General features: G+C 37.3%; 1 protein-coding gene across 1 annotated transcript in view; it reads left to right on the forward strand.

The window, feature by feature from the left end:
• ATF6 (activating transcription factor 6) overlaps positions 1–20400 on the forward strand; it is a 219850-nt gene that overhangs the window by 73760 nt on the left and 125690 nt on the right. The window contains exons 11-13 of the mRNA XM_067728453.1: positions 8098–8211; positions 9290–9389; positions 15053–15120. Of these exons, the coding sequence (XP_067584554.1) occupies positions 8098–8211; positions 9290–9389; positions 15053–15120 (282 nt within the window). The remainder of the gene's footprint in view (positions 1–8097; positions 8212–9289; positions 9390–15052; positions 15121–20400) is intronic.

The raw sequence follows: 20400 nt of genomic DNA on the forward strand, positions 1-20400 counted from the left end.
ATATTGAGCTGCATGAGCTGCTTGTAAATTTTGGAGATTAATCCTTTGTCAGTTGCTTCATTTGCAAATGTTTTCTCCCATTCTAAGGGTTGTCTTTTTTTCTTGATTATGGCTTCCTTTGCTGTGCAAAAGCTTTGAAGTTTCATTAGGTCCCATTGGTTTATTTTTGTTTTTATTTCCATTTCTCTAGGAGGTGGGTCAAAAAGGATCTTGCTGTGATTTATGTCATAGAGTGTTCTGCCTTTTGTTTTTTAATAATTTTTATTTTTTTTACCTTTTTTTAAAAAATTTTTTTACAGCTTTATTGGAGTATAATTGCTTTACAATGGTGTGCTAGTTTCTGCTTTATAACAAAGTGAATCAGTTATACATATACATATGTTCCCATATCTCTTCCCTCTTGCGTCTCCCTCCCTCCCACCCTCCCTATCCCACCCCTCTAGGTGGTCACAAAGCACCGAGCTGATCTCCCTGTACTATGTGGCTGCTTCCCACTAGCTATCGGTTTTACATTTGGTAGTGTATATATGTCCATGCCACTCTCTCGCTTTGTCACAGCTTACCCTTCCCCCTCCCCATATCCTCAAGTCCATTCTCTAGTAGGTCTGTGTCTTTATTCCTGTCTTACCCCTAGGTTCTTCATGACATTTTTTTTTCTTAAATTCCATATATATGTGTTAGCATATGGTATTTGTCTTTCTCTTTCTGACTTACTTCACTCTGTATGACAGACTCTAGTTCCATCCACCTCATTACAAATAGCTCAATTTCGTTTCTTTTTATGGCTGAGTAATATTCCATTGTATATATGTGCCACATCTTCTTTATCCATTCATCCGATGATGGACACTTAGGTTGTTTATCTCCTGGATATTGTAAATAGAGCTGCAATGAACATTTTGGTACATGACTCTTTTTGAATTATGGTTTTCTCAGGGTATATGCCCAGTAGTGGGATTGCTGGGTCGTATGGTAGTTCTATTTGTAGATTTTTTTTTTTAACATCTTTATTGGAGTATAATTGCTTAGCAATGGTGTGTTAGTTTCTGCTTTATAACAAAGTGAATCAGTTATACATATACATATGTTCCCATATCTCTTCCCTCTTGCATCTTCCTCCCTTCCACCCTCCCTATCCCACCCCTCCAGGCAGTCACAAAGCACTGAGCTGATCACCCTGTGCTATGTGGCTGCTTCCCACTAGGTATCTACCTTACGTTTGGTAGTGTATATATGTCCATGCCTCTCTCTCGCTTTGTCACAGCTTACCCTTCCCCCTCCCCATAGCCTCAAGTCCATTCTCCAGTAGGTCTGTGTATTTATTCCTGTCTTACTCCTAGGTTCTTCATGACATTTTTTTTCTTAAATTCCATATATATGTGTTAGCATATGGTATTTGTCTTTCTCTTTCTGACTTACTTCACTCTGTGTGACAGACTCTAGGTCTATCCACCTCATTACAAATAGCTCAATTTCGTTTCTTTTTATGGCTGAGTAATATTCCATTGTATATATGTGCCACATCTTCTTTATCCATTCATCCGATGATGGACCCTTAGGTTGTTTCCATCTCCGGGCTATTGTAAATAGAGCTGCAATGAACATTTTGGAACATGACTCTTTTTGAATTATGGTTTTCTCAGGGTATATGCCTAGTAGTGGGATTGCTGGGTCATATGGTAGTTCTATTTGTAGTTTTTTAAGGAACCTCCATACTGTTCTCCATAGTGGCTGTACCAATTCACATTCCCACCAGCAGTGCAAGAGTATTCCCTTTTCTCCACACCCTCTCCAGCATTTATTGTTTCTAGATTTTTTGATGATGGCCATTCTGACTGGTGTGAGATGATATCTCATTGTAGTTTTGATTTGCATTTCTATAATGATTAATGATGTTGAGCATTCTTTCATGTGTTTGTTGGCAGTCTGTATATCTTCTTTGGAGAAATGTCTCTTTAGGTCTTCTGCCCATTTTTGGATTGGGTTGTTTGTTTTTTTGTTATTGAGCTGCATGAGCTGCTTGTAAATTTTGGAGATTAATCTTTCGTCAGTTGCTTCATTTGCAAATATTTTCTCCCATTCTAAGGGTTGTCTTTTTTTCTTGTTTATGGTTTCCTTTGCTGTGCAAAAGCTTTGAAGTTTCATTAGGTTTATTCATTTGTTTATTTTTGTTTTTATTTCCATTTCTCTGGGAGGTGGATCAAAAAGGATCTTGCTGTGATTTATGTCATAGAGTGTTCTGCCTATGTTTTCCTCTAAGAGTTTGATAGTTTCTGGCCTTACATTTAGGTCTTTAATCCATTTTGAGCTTATTTTTGTGTATGGTGTTAGGGAGTGTTCTAATTTCATTCTTTTGTAGCTGTCCTGTTATCCCAGCACCACTTATTGAAGACACTGTCTTTTCTCCACTGTATATTCTTGCCTCCTTTATAAAAAATAAGGTGACCATATGTGCATGGGTTTATCTCTGGGCTTTATGGCCTGTTCCATTGATATATATTTCTGTTTTTGTGCCAGTACCATACTGTCTTGATTACTGTACCTTTGTAGTATAGTCTGAAGTCTGGGAGCCTGTTTCCTCCAGCTCCATTTTTCTTTCTCAAGATTGCCTTGGCTATTCGGGGTCTTTTGTGTTTCCATACAAATTGTGAAATTTTTTGTTCTAGTTCTGTGAAAAATGCCAATGGTAGTTTGATAGGGATTACATTGAATCTGTAGATTGCTTTGGGTAGTATTGTCATTTTCACAATGTTGATTCTTCCAATCCAAGAACTTGGTATATCTCTCCATCTGTTAGTATCATCTTTAATTTCTTTCACCAGTGTCTTATAGTTGTCTGCATACAGGTGTTTTGTCTCCTTAGGTAGGTTTATTCCTAGGTATTTTATTCTTTTTGTTGCAGTGGTAAATGGGAGTGTTTCCTTAATTTCTCTTTCAGATTTTTTATCATTAGTGTATAGGAATGCCAGAGATTTCTGTGCATTAATTTTGTATCCTGGTACCTTACCAAATTCATTGATTAGCTCTAGTAGTCTTCTGGTAGCATCTTTAGGATTTTCTGTGTATAGTATCACATCATCTGCAAAGAGTTACAGCTTTACTTCTTTTTTTCTGATTTGGATTCCTTTTATTTCTTTTTCTTCTCTGATTGCTGTGGCTAAAAGTTCCAAAACTATGTTAAATAATACTGGTGAGAGTGGACACTCTTGTCCTGTTCCTGATCTTAGGGGAAATGGTTTCAGTTTTTCACCATTGAGAACGATGTTGGCTGTGGGTTTGTCATATATGGCCTTTATTATGTTGAGGAAAGTTCCCTCTGTGCCTACTGTCTGGAGGGTTTTTATCATAGATGGGTTTTGAATTTTGTTGAAAGCTTTTTCTGCATCTATTGAGATGATCATATGGTTTTTCTCCTTCAGTTTGTTAATATGGTTTATCACATTGATTGATATGCATATATTAAAGAATCCTTGCATTCCTGGGATAACCCCACTTGATGTGTATGATCCTTTTATTTTTTTATTTCTTTTAACACCTTTATTGGAGTATAATTGCTTTACAATGGTGTGTTATTTTCTGCTTTATAACAAAGTGAATCAGCTATACATATACATTTATCCCCGTATCTATTCCCTCTTGTGTCTCTCTCCCTCCCACCCTCCCTATCCCACTCCTCTAGGTGGTCACAAAGCACCAAGCTGATCTCCCTGTGCTATGCGACTGCTTCCCACTAGCTATCTATTTTACATTTGGTAGTGTTTATATTTCCATGCCATTCTCCTACTTTGTCCCAGCTTACCCTTCCCACTCCCCATGTCCACAAGTCCATTCTCTTGTAGGTATGAGTCTTTATTCCCATCCTGCCCCTAGGTTCTTCATGACCATTTTTAAAAAATTTTAGATTCCATATATATGTGTTAACATATGGTATTTGTTTTTATCTTTCTTACTTACTTCACTTTGTATGACAGACTCTAGGTCCATCCATCTCACTACAAATAACTCAATTTTGTTTCTTTTTATGGCTGAGTAATATTCCATTGTATATATATACCACATCTTCTTTATCCATTCATCTGTCGATGGACACTTAGGTTGCTTCCATGTCCTGGCTATTGTAAATAGAGCTTCAATGAACATTGTGGTACATGACTGTTTTTGAATTATGTTTTTCTCGTTGCCTTATGTATTGAGGTGTTTCTTTATTGGGTGCATAAATATTTACAATTCTTATATCTTCTTCTTGGATTGATCCCTTGATCATTATGTAGTATTCTTGTTTGTCTCTTGTAATAGTCTTTATTTTAAAGTCTATTTTGTCTGATATGATAATTGCTACTCCAGGTTTCTTTTGATTTCCATTTGCTGGAATATCTTTTTCCATCCCCCTCACTTTCAGTCTGTATGTGTCCCTAGGTCTGAAGTGGGTCTTTTGTAGACACTATATATATGGGTCTTGTTTTTGTATCCATTCAGCCAGTCTGTGTCTTTTGGTGGGAGCATTTAATCCATTTACATTTAAAGTAGTCATCGATATGTATGTTCCTATTCGCATTTTCTTAATTGTTTTGGGTTTGTTATTATAGGTCTTTTTCTTCTCTTGTGTTTCCTGCCTAGAGAAGTTCCTTTAGCATTTGTTGTAAAGCTGGTTTGGTGGTACTGAATTCTCTTAGCTTTTGCTTGTCTGTAAAGATTTTAATTTCTCCGTTGAATCTGAATGAGGTCCTTGCTGGGTAGAGTAGTCTTTGTTGTAGGTTTTTCCCTTTCATCACTTTCAGTATGTCTTGCCACTCCCTTCTGGCTTGCAGAGTTTCTGCTGAACGATCAGCTGTTAACCTTATGGGGATTCCCTTGTATGTTATTTGTTCTTTTTCCCTGCTGCTTTTAATATGTTTTCTTTGTATTTAATTTTTGATAGTTTGATTAATGTGTGTCTTGGTGTGTTTCTCCTTGGATTTATCCTGTATGGGACTCTGTGTGCTTCCTGGACTTGATTAACTATTTCCTTTCCCATTTTAGGGAAGTTTTCACCTATAATCTCTTCAAATATTTTCTCAGTCCTTTTCTTTTTCTGTTCTTTTTCTGGGACCCCTATAATTCAAATGTTGGTGAGTTTAATATTGTCCCAGAGGTCTCTGAGACTCCTCAATTCTTCTCATTCTTTTTTCTTTATTCTGATCTGCAGTAGTTATTTCCACTATTTTATCTTCCAGGTCACTTATCTGTTCTTCTGCCTCAGTTATTGTGCTATTGATTCCTTCTAGAGAATTTTAAATTTCATTTATTGTGGTGTTTGTCATTGTTTGTTTGCTCTTTAGTTCTTCTAGGTCCTTGTTAAATGTTTCTTGTATTTTCTCCATTCTGTTCCCAAGATTTTGGTTCATCTTTACTGTCATTACTCTGAAATCTTTTTCAGGTAGACTGCCTATTTCCTTTTCATTTGTTTGGTCTGGTGGGTTTTTACCTTGCTCCTTCATCTGCTGTTTGTTTCTCTGTCTTCTCATTTTGCTTAATTTACTGTGTTTGGGGTCTCCTTTTCGCAGCCTGCAGGTTCGTAGTTCCCATTGTTTTTGGTGTCTGCCCCCAGTGGCTAAGGTTGGTTCAGTGGGTTGTGTAGGCTTCTGGGTGGAGGGTACTGGTGCCTGTGTTCTGGTGGATGAGGCTGGATCTTGTCTTTCTGGTGGACAAGACCGTGTTTGGTGGTGTGTTTTGGGGTGTCTGTGACCTTATTATGATTTTAGGCAGCCTCTCTGATAATGCATGGGGTTGTGTTCCTGTCTTGCTAGTTGTTTGGCATAGGGTGTCCAGCACTCTAGCTTGCTGGTTGTAGAGTGGAGCTGGGTCTTAGCATTGAGATGGAGATCTCTGGGAAAGCTTTTGCCATTTGAAATTACGTGGAGCTGGGACGTCTCTTGTGGACCAATGTCCTGAACTCAGCTCTCCCACCTCAGAGGCACAGGCCTGACACCTGGCCGGAGCATCAAGACCCTGTCAGCCACATGGCTCCACAAGGATCCTGAGGGAGGCAGGCCCTTATCAGCTCAGGTGGAAACAGTGAAACTGGGTCAATCAAGCCTTGCGGTTTAGACACTGTACTGACAGAGGCAACCATGCACGTGGGAGCAGCGCCATGTTCCCTCATCTCTGAGAGGACTGCTTCACCACTCGCGCACCAGACAACCCAGGATAAAATGGTTACAACAGGCTTCTTTATTTCTGTTTCTCAAGTCAGAAACCCTGGTTCCTCCCTTTCAACATGTGCTGTTGATGTTCTTTCCAAATATTATCTTGAATTGGTTCATTCTTCTTCATCTTCATTGCCACCACCTTAGTCCATAGTATCTTCATCTCTTGCCCAGATTGCTATAGATCTCTCCTAACTGGTCTCCCAGCTTCCCCTTTTGCCTCTATCAAAACTGTTTTTGGTAACAATGGCAAGGCATAAATGTAAATTAAAATATATCACTTCTCTACTTAATACCCTTTTGTGGCTTCTTATTAAATTTAGTAATTCCTTATCATAATCTGGTCTCTGTCTTTCCAACCTCATCTTGTGCCTCCCTCACTTGCTTACAACTCTTCAGCTGATGAGTAGTTTTCCTTAAGTTCCTTAAATCCTCCCTTGTCCCACCTGCCTCTGTCTAGAACGCTCTTACCCCAGTTTCTATAGGGCTGGCTTCCTCTCATCTTTTATGCCTTGTCTTAAATACCGTCTCCTTTTCAGACCATTTTATCTAAAGTAGGCATTGTTGTTGGTTTTCTATTTCAACCATATGCTTATTTCTTTCATAGCTCTTACCACAGTTTGGATTTATTTTATGTGTTTGTTTTCTTGTATTTGGTCCATCTTCCCCACTAAGGTCTTTGAGGATGGAGACTTCATTTCCCTTGTTCCCTATTGGAAATCCAGCACCTAGCACAGTACCTGGCACACAGTTGGTATTCAGTAAATATTTGTTGATTGAATTAATGAAAAGTACAAATCTAGCTGTGTCCAATTTTGTGTTTATAGTTTTTCTTTTTAGATTTTAATATATCCAGTTTTCTAAATCCAGAATATTGTATATAAAGAAATTCAAGATAGAGCTAAGATTTCTTAGTGAGAAAGGTTAAAATAGCCGACTGAAGGGAATAAATAACAATAATGCCCTCAGCTCAGATTCTAATTTTCAACTCAGATTTTGCTCCCTACATCACATCCTGGATATGAATTTGCATGATATAGATCACTGTGATGATTAGGAAAGTATATTTTTTGAAGTTAATAGAATAACTGGTTAATGTCACTCTGTTGTTTTATTAGGGATTCTAAAATTTATATTTAGCTTTTCAAGGCTTTTACTTTTCTCCTACCAAGTATTTTATGCTTTCCCTTTCCCCTACCACACACACTGTTTTAAGGAGACTATTCAGTTCTGTTATCACAGAGATGAGAATGACCACAAAACTTCAGTCCTGGTTAATAATACTTTCCTATCAATCGTAAGTCTTTCCTATCAATCGGTGGGTCTTTCCCCCAATTTCCCCTCTTACTTTGTCACCACCTCTGTTCCAGCAGCACTGTGTATGCCTTGAGCTCATTGAAGATATGAGCCATGTGTTATCATTGTATCCCTAGTTTCGGGTACATAATAATTGAGCAATAAATGTGAACTACCATGATAATCTCTGTAGAAAATTGGAAAATGAAATTTGTGCTGTGTGGTCTATACTTCCCTCCTTTTTAAATTACATTCACTTCTTTCTTGCAGTATGTTCTATTTACAATATTAAAAACTTTTTTTGTTGAAGTATAGTTGATTTACAATGTTGAGTTAATTTCTCCCGTACAGCAGAGTGATTCCATTTTATGTGTACACACACACACACACACACACACACACACACACACACAGACGCATTGTTTTTCATATTCTTTTCCATTATGGTTTATCAGGATATTGACTATAGTTCTCTGTGCTATACAGTAGGACTTCGTTGTTTATACAGTATTTTTATTTCCATGAAATCTTAATACTAGCAATGACTTTCTTATAGCAATCTTCGTCTTAGGAATTTAAGACAGAAGGTAACACATTTTGTAAATCTGTTTTTCAGATATGACCATTCTGTTTCAAATGACAAAGCCCTGATGGTGCTAACTGAAAAACCACTACTCTATATTCCTCCACCTCCCTGTCAGCCCCTGATTAACACAACAGAATCTCTCAGGTGAGTGTTTTCAGTTGTTGCAGATATATCTGAGTGGGTTCCTGTGTTTAGCTTTGGAACCTAGAAAAGTATTTGTTCAAATTAACCAAGTGGTTGAGAAAACTATGAATTATTTATTGAATAACCGTAGGCGTATCAATTGTTGTCCAGTTTCCCCAGCAACCTGATAGAGATGGTGATGGGTCTATTTCATGTGATGGTATTGGGGTTGTATACTTAAATATGTCTTATTTGAAAACTGAAGAATGATATTAATATAAAAATTCAGGGTAAGTGTTAGACTTGCAGTGGTAACATTCATAGTGGAAAGTACCTTTTTCTTCAAATTAGGAAGATAATAATTTGAAGATATGTGATTCTGGAGTCATTTTCACATTAGTGTACTTTTCTTTATCTACTTTTCCCTTGAATTTTTTCCTGTGATTTTGGATCCTATCTTTGAACCTCAAAAACTGCTTCAGTTTTTTTGTGATACGTAGTAATCAACTATATTTAAGTAAGTATAGTCTGACATCTTCACAACTGCTCTAAAGAGTAAGCAAAATAAAGGGAAGTTATATTTGAACTGGCTTTTTTTTTTTTTTTAATTTCCAGTGTTGGAAAATTTGGATTATAGTACCTTGAAATTTCTCCTCCTGAGCAGTTGATTCATTCTTTTTCTACTCCCCAAAAAAGCATGATTTTCAAAGGCTTTAATGAATCCATTTGTTGTTAGGACTCCTATGACTTGTTTTGTGCTCTCCAGTGTCTCCAGTATTTGTGTGTACATAGTCCAAGAGCAGAAACAGGAAATACTATTTTGTGGAAAAACCTTTGCATCCAGTATTGATGTTTGCCAGGTATTTAGCTCTAATTTTCTTTGAATTTTGAACTCTGATTGAGGAGGCTACCATATAAAAATGCATGTCATTAAAGATAACATTAAGTGTCTTAGCTTTCTCAAATCAAAAAAGAATATTGAACCATTAGGCACTTGGAATGCTCTTTAGAACCTCAGAATATGATTAAATTCATTTCCAACCAAAGGTGAGACATCTGTTTCTATGAAATATGTTTAACTAATTAAGCTATTTTATAGGTTAAATCATGAACTTCGAGGGTGGGTTCATAGACATGAAGTGGAAAGGACCAAGTCGAGAAGAACGACAAATAATCAACAGAAAACCCGTATTCTTCAGGTTTGTTTCTGCTTGTCTTTGAACAGTAGTTGGCATATTTGTTAGAAGGCTTCCTGTAGATGTGTTGCTCTCTTCTTTGGAACATTTGGGAAGCTTGAACTTTAGCCACTTCCCACTACCTCCTGCTGCTACTGAAGCAGGTGTCACTGCCATTGAAACCCTCCTCCCAGGTTTCACAGCACTCATTTAGGTTTTATAGCACTAGTATTTCCTGCTCAGACGTAGTGCTGTTTCCTGCTCTCTCCCTCAAATTTGCTTTCAAGCCAGGGGTTTTATGCATGGACATCTGTATGACATGTTTTTGGCACAAATAATATAATAAATGATATTGTTTATCTCCTCTGTTCTTAGAGCTTTTCAAATGTAGGACAGCTTAGAAGTGAAGGCACATCTCCGTGGAGGGCATTTTTGTACTTAGACTTGTAGCACTACAGGTTAATGACAGCTCTTATTTAGAACCTATTAAACTGGGCTTCTATCTTAATATTGTTTACCACAAAGCACCATTTATAGTCTTTCTGTCATTCAACTATTTATTACTACTTCTGAAGCACTTAGACTGACACATTGCATTCTCCCAGCAAATGTTACCTGTGGTAGTAATAATGAGCCAGGTACTGTTCTCGACCCTGGGAATACAGTAGAGGGTATGATAAAATCCCTGCCTTCATGGAACTTACATTCTAATGGGAAAGATAAACAATAAACACGTAAAGTGAAATAAGTCATACAAAAAAAGACAAATACCATATGATCTCATTTACATGTGGAATCTTGACAAAATACCCAACAAACTCATGGATACAGAGAACAGATTGTGGTTGCCAGAGGTGGTGGGTGGAGGGTACAGACTTCCAGTTATGAAATAAAGAAGTCATGAGGATGTAGTTTACTGCATGATAACCATAGTTAATAATACTGTAGTGTATATTTGAAAGTTGCTAAGAGAGTAGATCTTTAAAGTTCTCATCATGAGGGAAAAAATTAAATTAAAAAATAAATAAACAAGTAAATAAATAAATATACTAAAAATTAGAAGTTCTCTAAAGAAAAAGCAGGGTTGGAAGTTAGAGTTTGAATGGAGAGGTGAGTGGCTATTTTAGATTGGGTGGTTAGAGAAGCCTTCTCTAAAGAGATACCACTTGAGTAAGGTATTGTCAAGGTAGTTATTACCAGCTGTTATAACATTTAGCCTCAAAATCTCAGTGGTTTAATGGAATAAAAATTTGTTTCTCACCCAGAGTTTGAGGTAGCTCTCTAGAATGGGTTTCCTCCAAGCAGTGACTAAGGAATCCAGGTTCTTCCACATTGTAGCCCAGCAACTTGAAATCCTTTGCTTTTAGCTTTGGGTGTTGGGGAAGAAAGTTTGGAAGATTATGCAGCATGTTTTAGGGATCAGGCCTGGACTTTAGTCAATGTTCAGTTGACTAAAACTCTTGTCACTTTTCCCAGCCTCCCTTGCAGAAGGTTAGGCAAATGTAGTCTTCCTATGTGCTTGGGATGAAGAAGGGGTTTGGTGAGAACATAGCTTTTGCCATAGGCAGAAAATGAAGGACAAAATGTAAAGGTCTAGGAGAAAATCTGGAGAAACAGCTTTTAGACCAAGGGAATAGAAAGTATAGAGACCCTCAGGAGGAAACAGTTTGCATATTTGAGGAACATCAAGAAGTTGAGTAAGGCTGGATTACAATGACTAAGGGGAGAGTAGCCAAAGATGATGTCAGAAAGACAGAGGAGGCTAAATCATATCAAATCTCATATGCAATGGTGAGAACTTAGGTTTTCATCCTAGGTGCGAGAGGACAGCATTGAGAGGTTTGAGCAAGGCTGTGACTTGATCTGATTTATATTTTTAAAAGATTGCTCTAACTGCTACCCCAGGTAGAACACAGCAGGGAACATGAGTGGATGTAGGGAGACCAGTTAAGCCATTTCAGTAGTGTAGGTGGGAGATCATTGTGGGCCATACTAGAGTGGTAAATTTGAAGGTGGAGGAAAGTACTTGAATGCCAAATATATTTTGAAAGTATAGATGATGAAATTGCTATTGTAAAATAAAAAGGAAACAGTGGTAATTCCTATGCTATAGCTGCTGGATGAATGATGATGCCATTTACTGAGACTGAGAGTAGGGAAGGAGGAGTTGGAGGCAAGAAAAAAGAGTTTTAGATATAGTAAGTTTGAGATGGCTATTAGACATTCAAGTGGAGAAGTCAGGTGGCTACTCAGATATCCAGGTCTGGAGTATAGGGGAGAGGTTGAGACTGGAAGTTTAATTTGGGATGATATCACCTAGAGAGAAGGTAAAAAGAAGAGAAAAGAGGTAAGGAACTGAACCCTGGAACAACGTCAACATTAGAGGTTAAAAGACAAGGAAAAATCAGCACTTGAGAAGGAAGAGGAGTGGCTGGCCAGTAGAATAGGAAAAAATGTAGGATAGTTGTATCCAAAAACCCAAGCAAAGAAAGTTTTTAAGGAAGAGGATGTGATTTACTGTTACAGAGGTTAAGAGGTGTTGATTAAGATGAGGACTGGGAAATTACCATTGGATTTGATTATTAGGACTTGTTAATGACTTTGATGAAGGTTGTCTCATTGGAGTGGTGATGACAAAAGTCTGAGCGATGTGGGTTCAGGAAGTAAAAATAAAATGAGGAAATAGAGAAAATTATTTCAGGATGATCCCCATTAATGGAAACAGAGAAATGGAGTAGCTGTAAGAATCAAGGAAGAGGTTTTATTTTGGGATGGGATATGTTTCACCAGGTTTACCTGTTTATCTACTAATGGAAACTCCTAAGCTATTTGATTATTTGGAGACTAATTGGAAGCAGCACATGATAGGTTCCTAAGTACATTAAAAGTATATTGAGAAACATGGACTTTTAACCATTAAGGGACTGCTTTCAACTATAAAATAATGAGGGTTAGTCTAAATGAGCTTAAGCTCTGACATTTGAGATTCCATGATTATCCAGTATGTGTTTCTCTGGGCCTCTCAGGCACTTTTTGTTCACCTATTATGGCATCTTTGTTGGTTGTTAGTACATCATTACTAATGTCACAGTTACCTCAGAGTCCCAAAGCTGTTTACTGACGTTGGAATACAGTGTCCAGTCTGCCAAAGCCTACACGTTAGCTGCCTCCATGGCTGGAGGAAAAATGGACTCTGTTTCCCTTCTGCTTTCCAAATCTGGTGCAAGTATATGTTATTTGTAGAAGCTAAATTATGTCTAGACCCTGATAGCAAAAAAGTTTGGGTAATATAGTTTTCAGGCTTTCATCCCTTGTTACACAGGGGAAGAGCAAAAAGGGGGCAGGAAGAGGTAATTGCCAGTAGAGAATTCCACACAGCTGGTAAAATGGGCTTTATGAAAAATTAGATGAAAATTATTGGCCTAAATGAGTTTTTTGCCTTATCTTTTGACATATTAAATTAAGAAGTCATAAAAATTCTAAATGTATAGGCTCCAAGTAACAAAGTTTCAAAAACATAATGCAAAAAAGTGACAGAACTAAAGGGAAAAACAGATAAATCTGCAACATAATTGGAGATTTTAATATCTTTCTCATTTCTATGTAAATGTCTGTCTCACTTTTTTTCGCTGATTGTGACCTTTTGCTAAATCCACATAGCTAAAAATGCTGAAGTTCATAGCCAAGTTTTCAGAAGTCCCTTTGTTTATTGGTGTAAATCTTAGATAGGTAAATGGCATATTCAATTGCTGTTTGCCTGATGTCTCTGTAACTCAGCTTTCCTTAAATCCTACCCACTCATTTCTGAGCCTAGAGAATGAAGTCTGGCTTCTTTCAGACTTCTCTGATAATTTCATGTGTGCCAAAGTAGCAAAATCATTTAAAATTCACCAGTTATTTAATGTTTATTTTAAATTTTATATTTATCCACTAGCTGTAGTTTAATTTTGGCTTGATTTACTACTTACTTGATAAGCATATCAATAAATACAGTACTTTATTATTTAAATGTATTTGTTTTTCCTTTCATTTTATCTGTGCTTTTTATTTTTGTTTAACACATTTTTAAACTTACTATATGTAAGCCTGACATTAGATTTTCGTAAAATTAGACCCTTGACTTGTTACAGAGCCAGAAATTGGAAGCCCTCTATTCATCCCTGCATATTGGTTCCATCTACCACCAAACAAAATTGTTCCCTCTTCTCTTCCCATAACCCTTTGTATATTCTTCTATTTTAGCATCACATTATATCATTTCTACATATCTGTCTTCCCAGTTAAACTGCAAGCTTCTAGAGGGCAAAAGTCAAATGTTAAATTCTGTAGCACCAGTACATGTAGTAGGCACTCTATGAAAGTTTGATTGCTGAAGGAAGGATGGATGGATATAGTAATGAACAAATGCTAGTAATCTTAAGATTAAACAGTTATTCAAGTCACTGTTTGACAGGGTAATAATAAGGTCACTTCCTAACATAATAATTGGTAATGTGCTCTTGAACTCTGATACTCTTATAAAACTTTTTTGAAGATCAGCGTACAAAGCTGCTGGGGTATGTAAGAAAGCATAGTGCAAAGCAGGTGCTATATGGAAGACAGGTTTCCAGTGTAGTCTATGTGGACCACTAATGGTTCCAGATTGGACTGTTCTCTGGCCAAGAATCATTGATGAGATATCTTTATGATGGATTAGGCCACAGGTGTATTTAGGCATGAAGATCTTTGTGTTTAATTCAGTAAACAATAAGATCTAGTTTCATTATGAACCTTTCATAATTCAGGAAATTTTCATTCAGAAAATAATTATTTTAGACAAACGTAAGTTGTTATGTGTTCAGTAATACTTGTATGACTTGGTGATAAACCTTGTGATACTTGGACTAAGTTTTTGAGCTTTTTTTTTTTTTTTTTTTTTTTTTGCGGCATGCTGGCCTCTCACTGTTGTGGCCTCTCCCGTTGTGGAGCACAGGCTCCAGACGCACAGGCTCAGCAGCCATGGCTCGTGGGCGCAGCCGCTCCACGGCATGTGGGATCTTCCCGGACCGGGGCACAGACCTGTGTCCCCTGCATCAGCAGGCAGACTCTCAACCACTGCGCCACCAGGGAAGTCCTGAGCTATTTCTTTAATCTTTGTGGGGAGTGCCTTAAATGTCTTACTGTCCGTAAGACACACCTCTCAGCCCAGAATGTGACCAAAAGAGTTCTAATTTCTATATTGGTGTTTAGTTATGTGAACTTAATATGTCAGTATATTCATGAAAACAACTTTATGGGGACTTCCCTGATGGTGCAGTGGTTAAGAATCTGCCTGCCAATGCAGGGGACATGGGTTTGATCCCCGGTCTGGGAAGATCCCACATGCCATGGAGCAACTAAGCCTGTGCGCCACAACTAGTGAGCTTGTGCACCACAACTACTGAAGCCCGTGTGCCTAGAGCCTGTGCTCCGCAACAAGAGAAGCCACTGCAATGAGAAGCCCATGCATCACAACGAAGAGTAGCCCCCGCTCGCTGCAACTAGAGAAAGCCTGTGTACAGCAACGAAGACCCAAAGCAGCCAAAAAAAAAAAACCAAACAAACTTTATGAATACTTTAATGAAGTTTAGTAAATGTAGAATGAGTCAGTATAGGAAGCTTTTCATATGATTACATTATGTGACATCTAACCATTTTTTATCTTTCAGGGTGCTCTGGAACAGGGCTCAAATTCTCAGCTCATGGCTGTCCAATACACAGAAACCACTAGTATCAGGTAAGAAAGTGTGGAAGCTCTTGGCTAAGGAATTTTATTATTTATTTATTTATTCATTCATTCATTCATTCACTCACTCACTCACTCACTCACTCACCTGCTCCGGGTCTTAGTTGTGGCATATGGGATCTTCGTTGTAGCATGTGGGATGTAGTTCCCTGACCAGGGATCAAACCCGGGCCCCCTGCATTGGGAGCTTGGAGTCTTAACCACTGGACCACCAGGGGGGTCCCAGGAATTTTAAATACCTAGGATTTCAGTAAGGTTGAAATACACACTTCTCTTCCATCTTAAACTTGTTCTCATCATTATCTTGTAGAAATAGGTAATTCAGATATATGTAGAAACTAACAGTTCTCTGTAACCAGAATATTTCATTCATTTACTATGTGTATATTTAAAAATATATTCATATTATTTCTTCATTAGTTAAAAATGTTTTTAATCTCTGTACCTTCCTCTCAAGTTTGCTGTGAACCTGAAACTGTTATTTAAAAAATAATCTTTAAAAAATGTTTTAAAGTGAATTATAGTTGACCTTCCTTATTCATGTATTCCGTATTTATGAATCCGCTTACTTGCAAAAATTTATTTCTACCCCCAAAATCAATACTGAAAGTGCTGTCATGGTCATTTGCATTCCCAAAAGTTTAACAAAGCAATACTTCGCCTTCCTGTTTCAGCTCTCATACTGTAAACTGTTGTCCTTTTTGAGGTCTATTTAGTGCCATATTTTTCACATTTTATGATTTTTGCTTGTGAATTCTTCCTGTAAAATGGCCCCCAAGCATAGTACTGAAGTGCTGCCTGGTGTTCATAAGCTTGAGAAAGCTGTATTGTGCCATGTGGAGAAAATACACACGTTAGAAAGCTTCATTCATGCATGAGTTATACTGCTATTGACTGTGAGTTCAGTGTTAATGAGTGAACAGAATTTGTTAAAGGTGTCTTTAAATAGAAACACATAAAACAGGGTTATATATTGATCAGTTGATAAAAATGCTGTAACTGAGAGAGCCTCATCCACCAGAGGGCAGACAGCAGAAGCAAGAAGAACTACAGTCCTGCAGCCTGTGGAACAAAAACGATATTCATAGAAAGATAGACAAGATGAAAAGGCAGAGGGCTATGTACCAGATGAAGGAACAAGATAAAACCCCAGAAAAATAACTAAATGAAGTGGAGATAGACAACCTTCCAGAAAAAGAATTCAGAATAATGATAGTGAAGATGATCCAGGACCTCAGAAAAAGAATGGAGGCAAAGATCAAGAAGGTGCAAGAAATGTTTAACAAAGACCCAGAAGACCCAAACAAACAGAGGTGAACAATACAATAACTGAAATGAAAACTACACTAGAAGGAATCAATAGCAGGATAACTGAGGCAGAAGAATGGATAAGTGACCTGGAAGACAGAATGGTAGAATTCACTGCCATGGAAGAGAATAAAGAAAGAAGGATGAAAAGGAATGAAGACAGCCTCAGAGACCTCTGGGATAACATTAAATGCAACAACATTCGCATTATAGGGGTCCCAGAAGGAGAAGAGAGAGAGAAAGGGCCCGAGAAAATATTTGAAGAGATTATAGTCGAAAACTTCCCTAACATGGGAAAGGAAATAGCCACTCAAGTCCAGGAAGCATAGCGAGTCCCATACAGGCTAAACCCAAGAAGAAACAAGCTGAGACACATAGTAATCAACTGGGCAAAAATTAAAGACAAAGAAAAATTATTGAAAGCAGCAAGAGAAAAATGACAAATAACATACAAGGGAACTCCCATAAGGTTAACAACTGATTTCTCAGCAGAAACTCTACAAGCAAGAAGGGAGTGGGAAGGGAGTGGCATGATATACTTACAGTGATGAAAGAGAAGAACCTACAACCAAGATTACCCTGCCCGGCAAGGATCTCATTCAGAATTGATGGAGAAATAAAAAGCTTTACAGACAAGCAAAAGCTAAGAGAATTCAGCACCACCAAACCAGCTCTACAACAAATGCTAAAGGAACTTCTCTAAGTGGGAAACACAAGAGAAGAAAAGGAACTACAAAAGCAACCCCAAACAATTAAAAAAATGGTCATAGGAACATACATATTGATAATTACCTTAAAAGTGAATGGATTAAATGCTCCAACCAAAAGACACAGGCTTGCTGAATGGATACAAAAACAAGACCCATATATATGCTGTCTACAAGAGACCCAGTTCAGACCTAGGGACACATTCAGATTGAAAGTGAGGGGATGGAAAAAGATATTCCATGCAAATGGAAATCAAAAGAAAGCTGGAGTAGCAATACTCCTATCAGATAAAATAGACTTTAAAATAAAGAATGTTAAAAGAGACAAGGAACAACACTACATAATGATCAAGGGATCAATCCAAGAAGAAGGTATAACAATTGTAAATACACATGCACCCAACATAGGAGCACCTCAATACATAAGGCAACTGCTAACAGCTATAAAAGAGGAAATCTACAGTAATATACTAATAGTGGGGGACCTTAACACCTCACTTACACCAATGGACAGATCATCTAAACAGAAAATTAATAAGGAAACAGAAGCTTTAAATGACACAGTAGACCAGATAGATTTAATTGGCATTTATAGGACATTCCATCCAAAAACAGCAGATTACACTTTCTTCTCAAGGGCACACGGGACATACACCAGGATAGATCACATCTTGGGTCACAAATCAAGCCTCAGTAAATTTAAGAAAACTGAAATCGTATCAAGCATCTTTTCTGACCACAACGCCATGAGATGAGAAATGAATTACGGGGGAAAAAACGTAAAAAATACAAACACGTGGAGGCTAAACAATACATTACTAAATAACCAAGAGATCACTGAAGAAATCAAAGAGGAAATCAAAAAATACCTAGACACAAATGATAATGAAAACACGACGATCCAAAACCTGTGGGATGCAGCAAAAGCACTTCTAAGAAGGAAGTTCATATATACAAGCCTACCTCAAGAAACAAGAAACATCTCAAATAAACAATCTAACCTTACACCTAAAGGAACTAGAGAAAGAAGAACAAACAAAACCCAAAGTTAGCAGAAGGAAAGAAATCATAAAGGTCAGAGCAGGAATAAATGAAATAGAAACAAAGAAACAAAAGCTAAGATCAATAAAACTAAAACCTGCTTCTTTGAGAAGATAAACAAAATTGATAAACCATTAGCCAGACTCATCAAGAAAAAGAGGGAGAGGACTCAAATCAATAAAATTAGAAATGAAAAAGGAAAAGTTACCACGGACACCGTAGAAATACAGAGCATCCTAAGAGACTACTACAAGCAACTCTATGCCAATAAAATGGACAACCTGGAAGAAATGGACAAATTCTTCGAAAGGTATAACCTTCCAAGACTGAACCAGGAAGAAATAGAAAATGTGAACAGACCAATCACAAGTAATGAAATTGAAACTGTGATTAAAAGTCTTCCAACAAACAAAAGTCCAGGACCAGATGGCTTCACCGGAGAATTCTATCAAACATTTAGGGAAGAGCTAACACCCATCCTTCTCAAACTCTTCCAAAAAATTGCAGAGGAAGGAACACTTCCAAACACATTCTATGAGGTCACCATCACCCTGATACCAAAACCAGACAAAGATACTACAAAAAAAAAAAGAAAATTACAGACCAATATCACTGATGAATATAGATGTAAAAATCCTCAACAAAATTCTAGTAAACAGAATCCAACAACACATTAAAAGGATCATATACCATGATCAAGTGGGATTTATCCCAGGGATGCAGGGATTCTTCAATATATGCAAATCAATCAATGTGATACACCATATTAACAAATTGAAGAATAAAAACCATATGATCATCTCAATACATGCAGACAAAGCTTTTGACAAAATTCGACACCCATTTATCATAAAAACTCCAGAAAGTGGGCATAGAGGGAACCTACCTCAACATAACAAAGGCCATATATGACAAACCCACAGCAAACATCATTCTCAATGGTGAAAAACTGAAAGCATTTTCTCTAAGATCAGGAACAAGACAAGGATGTCCACTCTCACCACTATTATTCAACATAGTTTTGGAAGTTTTAGCCACAGCAATCAGAGAAGAAAAAGAAATAAAAGGAATACAAATTGGAAAAGAAGAAGTAAAACTGTCACTGTTTGCAGATGACATGATACTATACATAGACAATCCTAACGATACCATCAGAAAACTACTAGAGCTAATCAATGAATTTGGTAAAGTAGCAGGGTACAAAATTAATGCACAGAAATCTCTTGCATTCCTATACACTAATGATGAAAAATCTGAAAGAGAAATTAAGGAAATACTCCCATTTACCACTGCAACAAGAAGAATAAAATACCTAGGAATAAACCTACCTAGGGAGACAAAAGACCTGTATGCAGAAAACTATGACACTGATAAAAGAAATTAAAGGTGATACAAAAAGATGGAGAGATATACCATGTTCTTGGATGGAAGAATCAACATTGTGAAAATGACTATACTACCCAAAGCAAGCTACAGATTCAGTGCAATCCTTATCAAATTACCAGTGGCATTTTTTACAGAAGTGGAACAAAAAATCTTAAAATTTGTATGGAGACCTGAAAGACCCTGAAGAGCAAAAGCAATCTTGAGGGAAAAAAACAGAGATGGAGGAATCAGACTCCCTGACTTCAGACTATACTACAAAGCTACAGTAATCAACACAATATGGTATTGGCACAAAAAAAGAAACATAGATCAATGGAACAGCATAGAAAGCCTGGAGATAAACTCACGCACCTATGGTCAACTAATCTATGACAAAGGAGGCAAAGATATACAATGGAGAAAAGACAGTCTCTTCAATAAGTGGTGCTGGGAACACTGGACAGCTACATGTAAAAGAATGAAATTAGAACACTCCCTAACACCATACACAAAAATAAACTCAAAATGGATTAGAGACCTAAGTGTAAGACTGGATACTATAAAATTGTTAGAGGAAAGCATAGGAAGAACACTCTTTGACAGAAATCACAGCAAGATCTTTTTTGATCCACGTCCTAGTGTAATGGAAATGAAAACAAAAATAAATGGGACCTAAGGAAACGTGAAAGCTTTTGCATAGCAAAGGAAACCATAAACAAGACAAAAAGACAACCCTCAGAATGGGAGAAAATATTTTCAAACGAATCAACAGACCCAGGATTAATCTCCAAAATATATAAACAGCTCATGCAGCTCAATATTAAAAAAACAAACAACCGAAATCAAAAAT

This window comes from Pseudorca crassidens, chromosome 2 (assembly GCF_039906515.1).
Source record: "Pseudorca crassidens isolate mPseCra1 chromosome 2, mPseCra1.hap1, whole genome shotgun sequence".
Lineage (NCBI taxonomy): Eukaryota > Metazoa > Chordata > Mammalia > Artiodactyla > Delphinidae > Pseudorca > Pseudorca crassidens.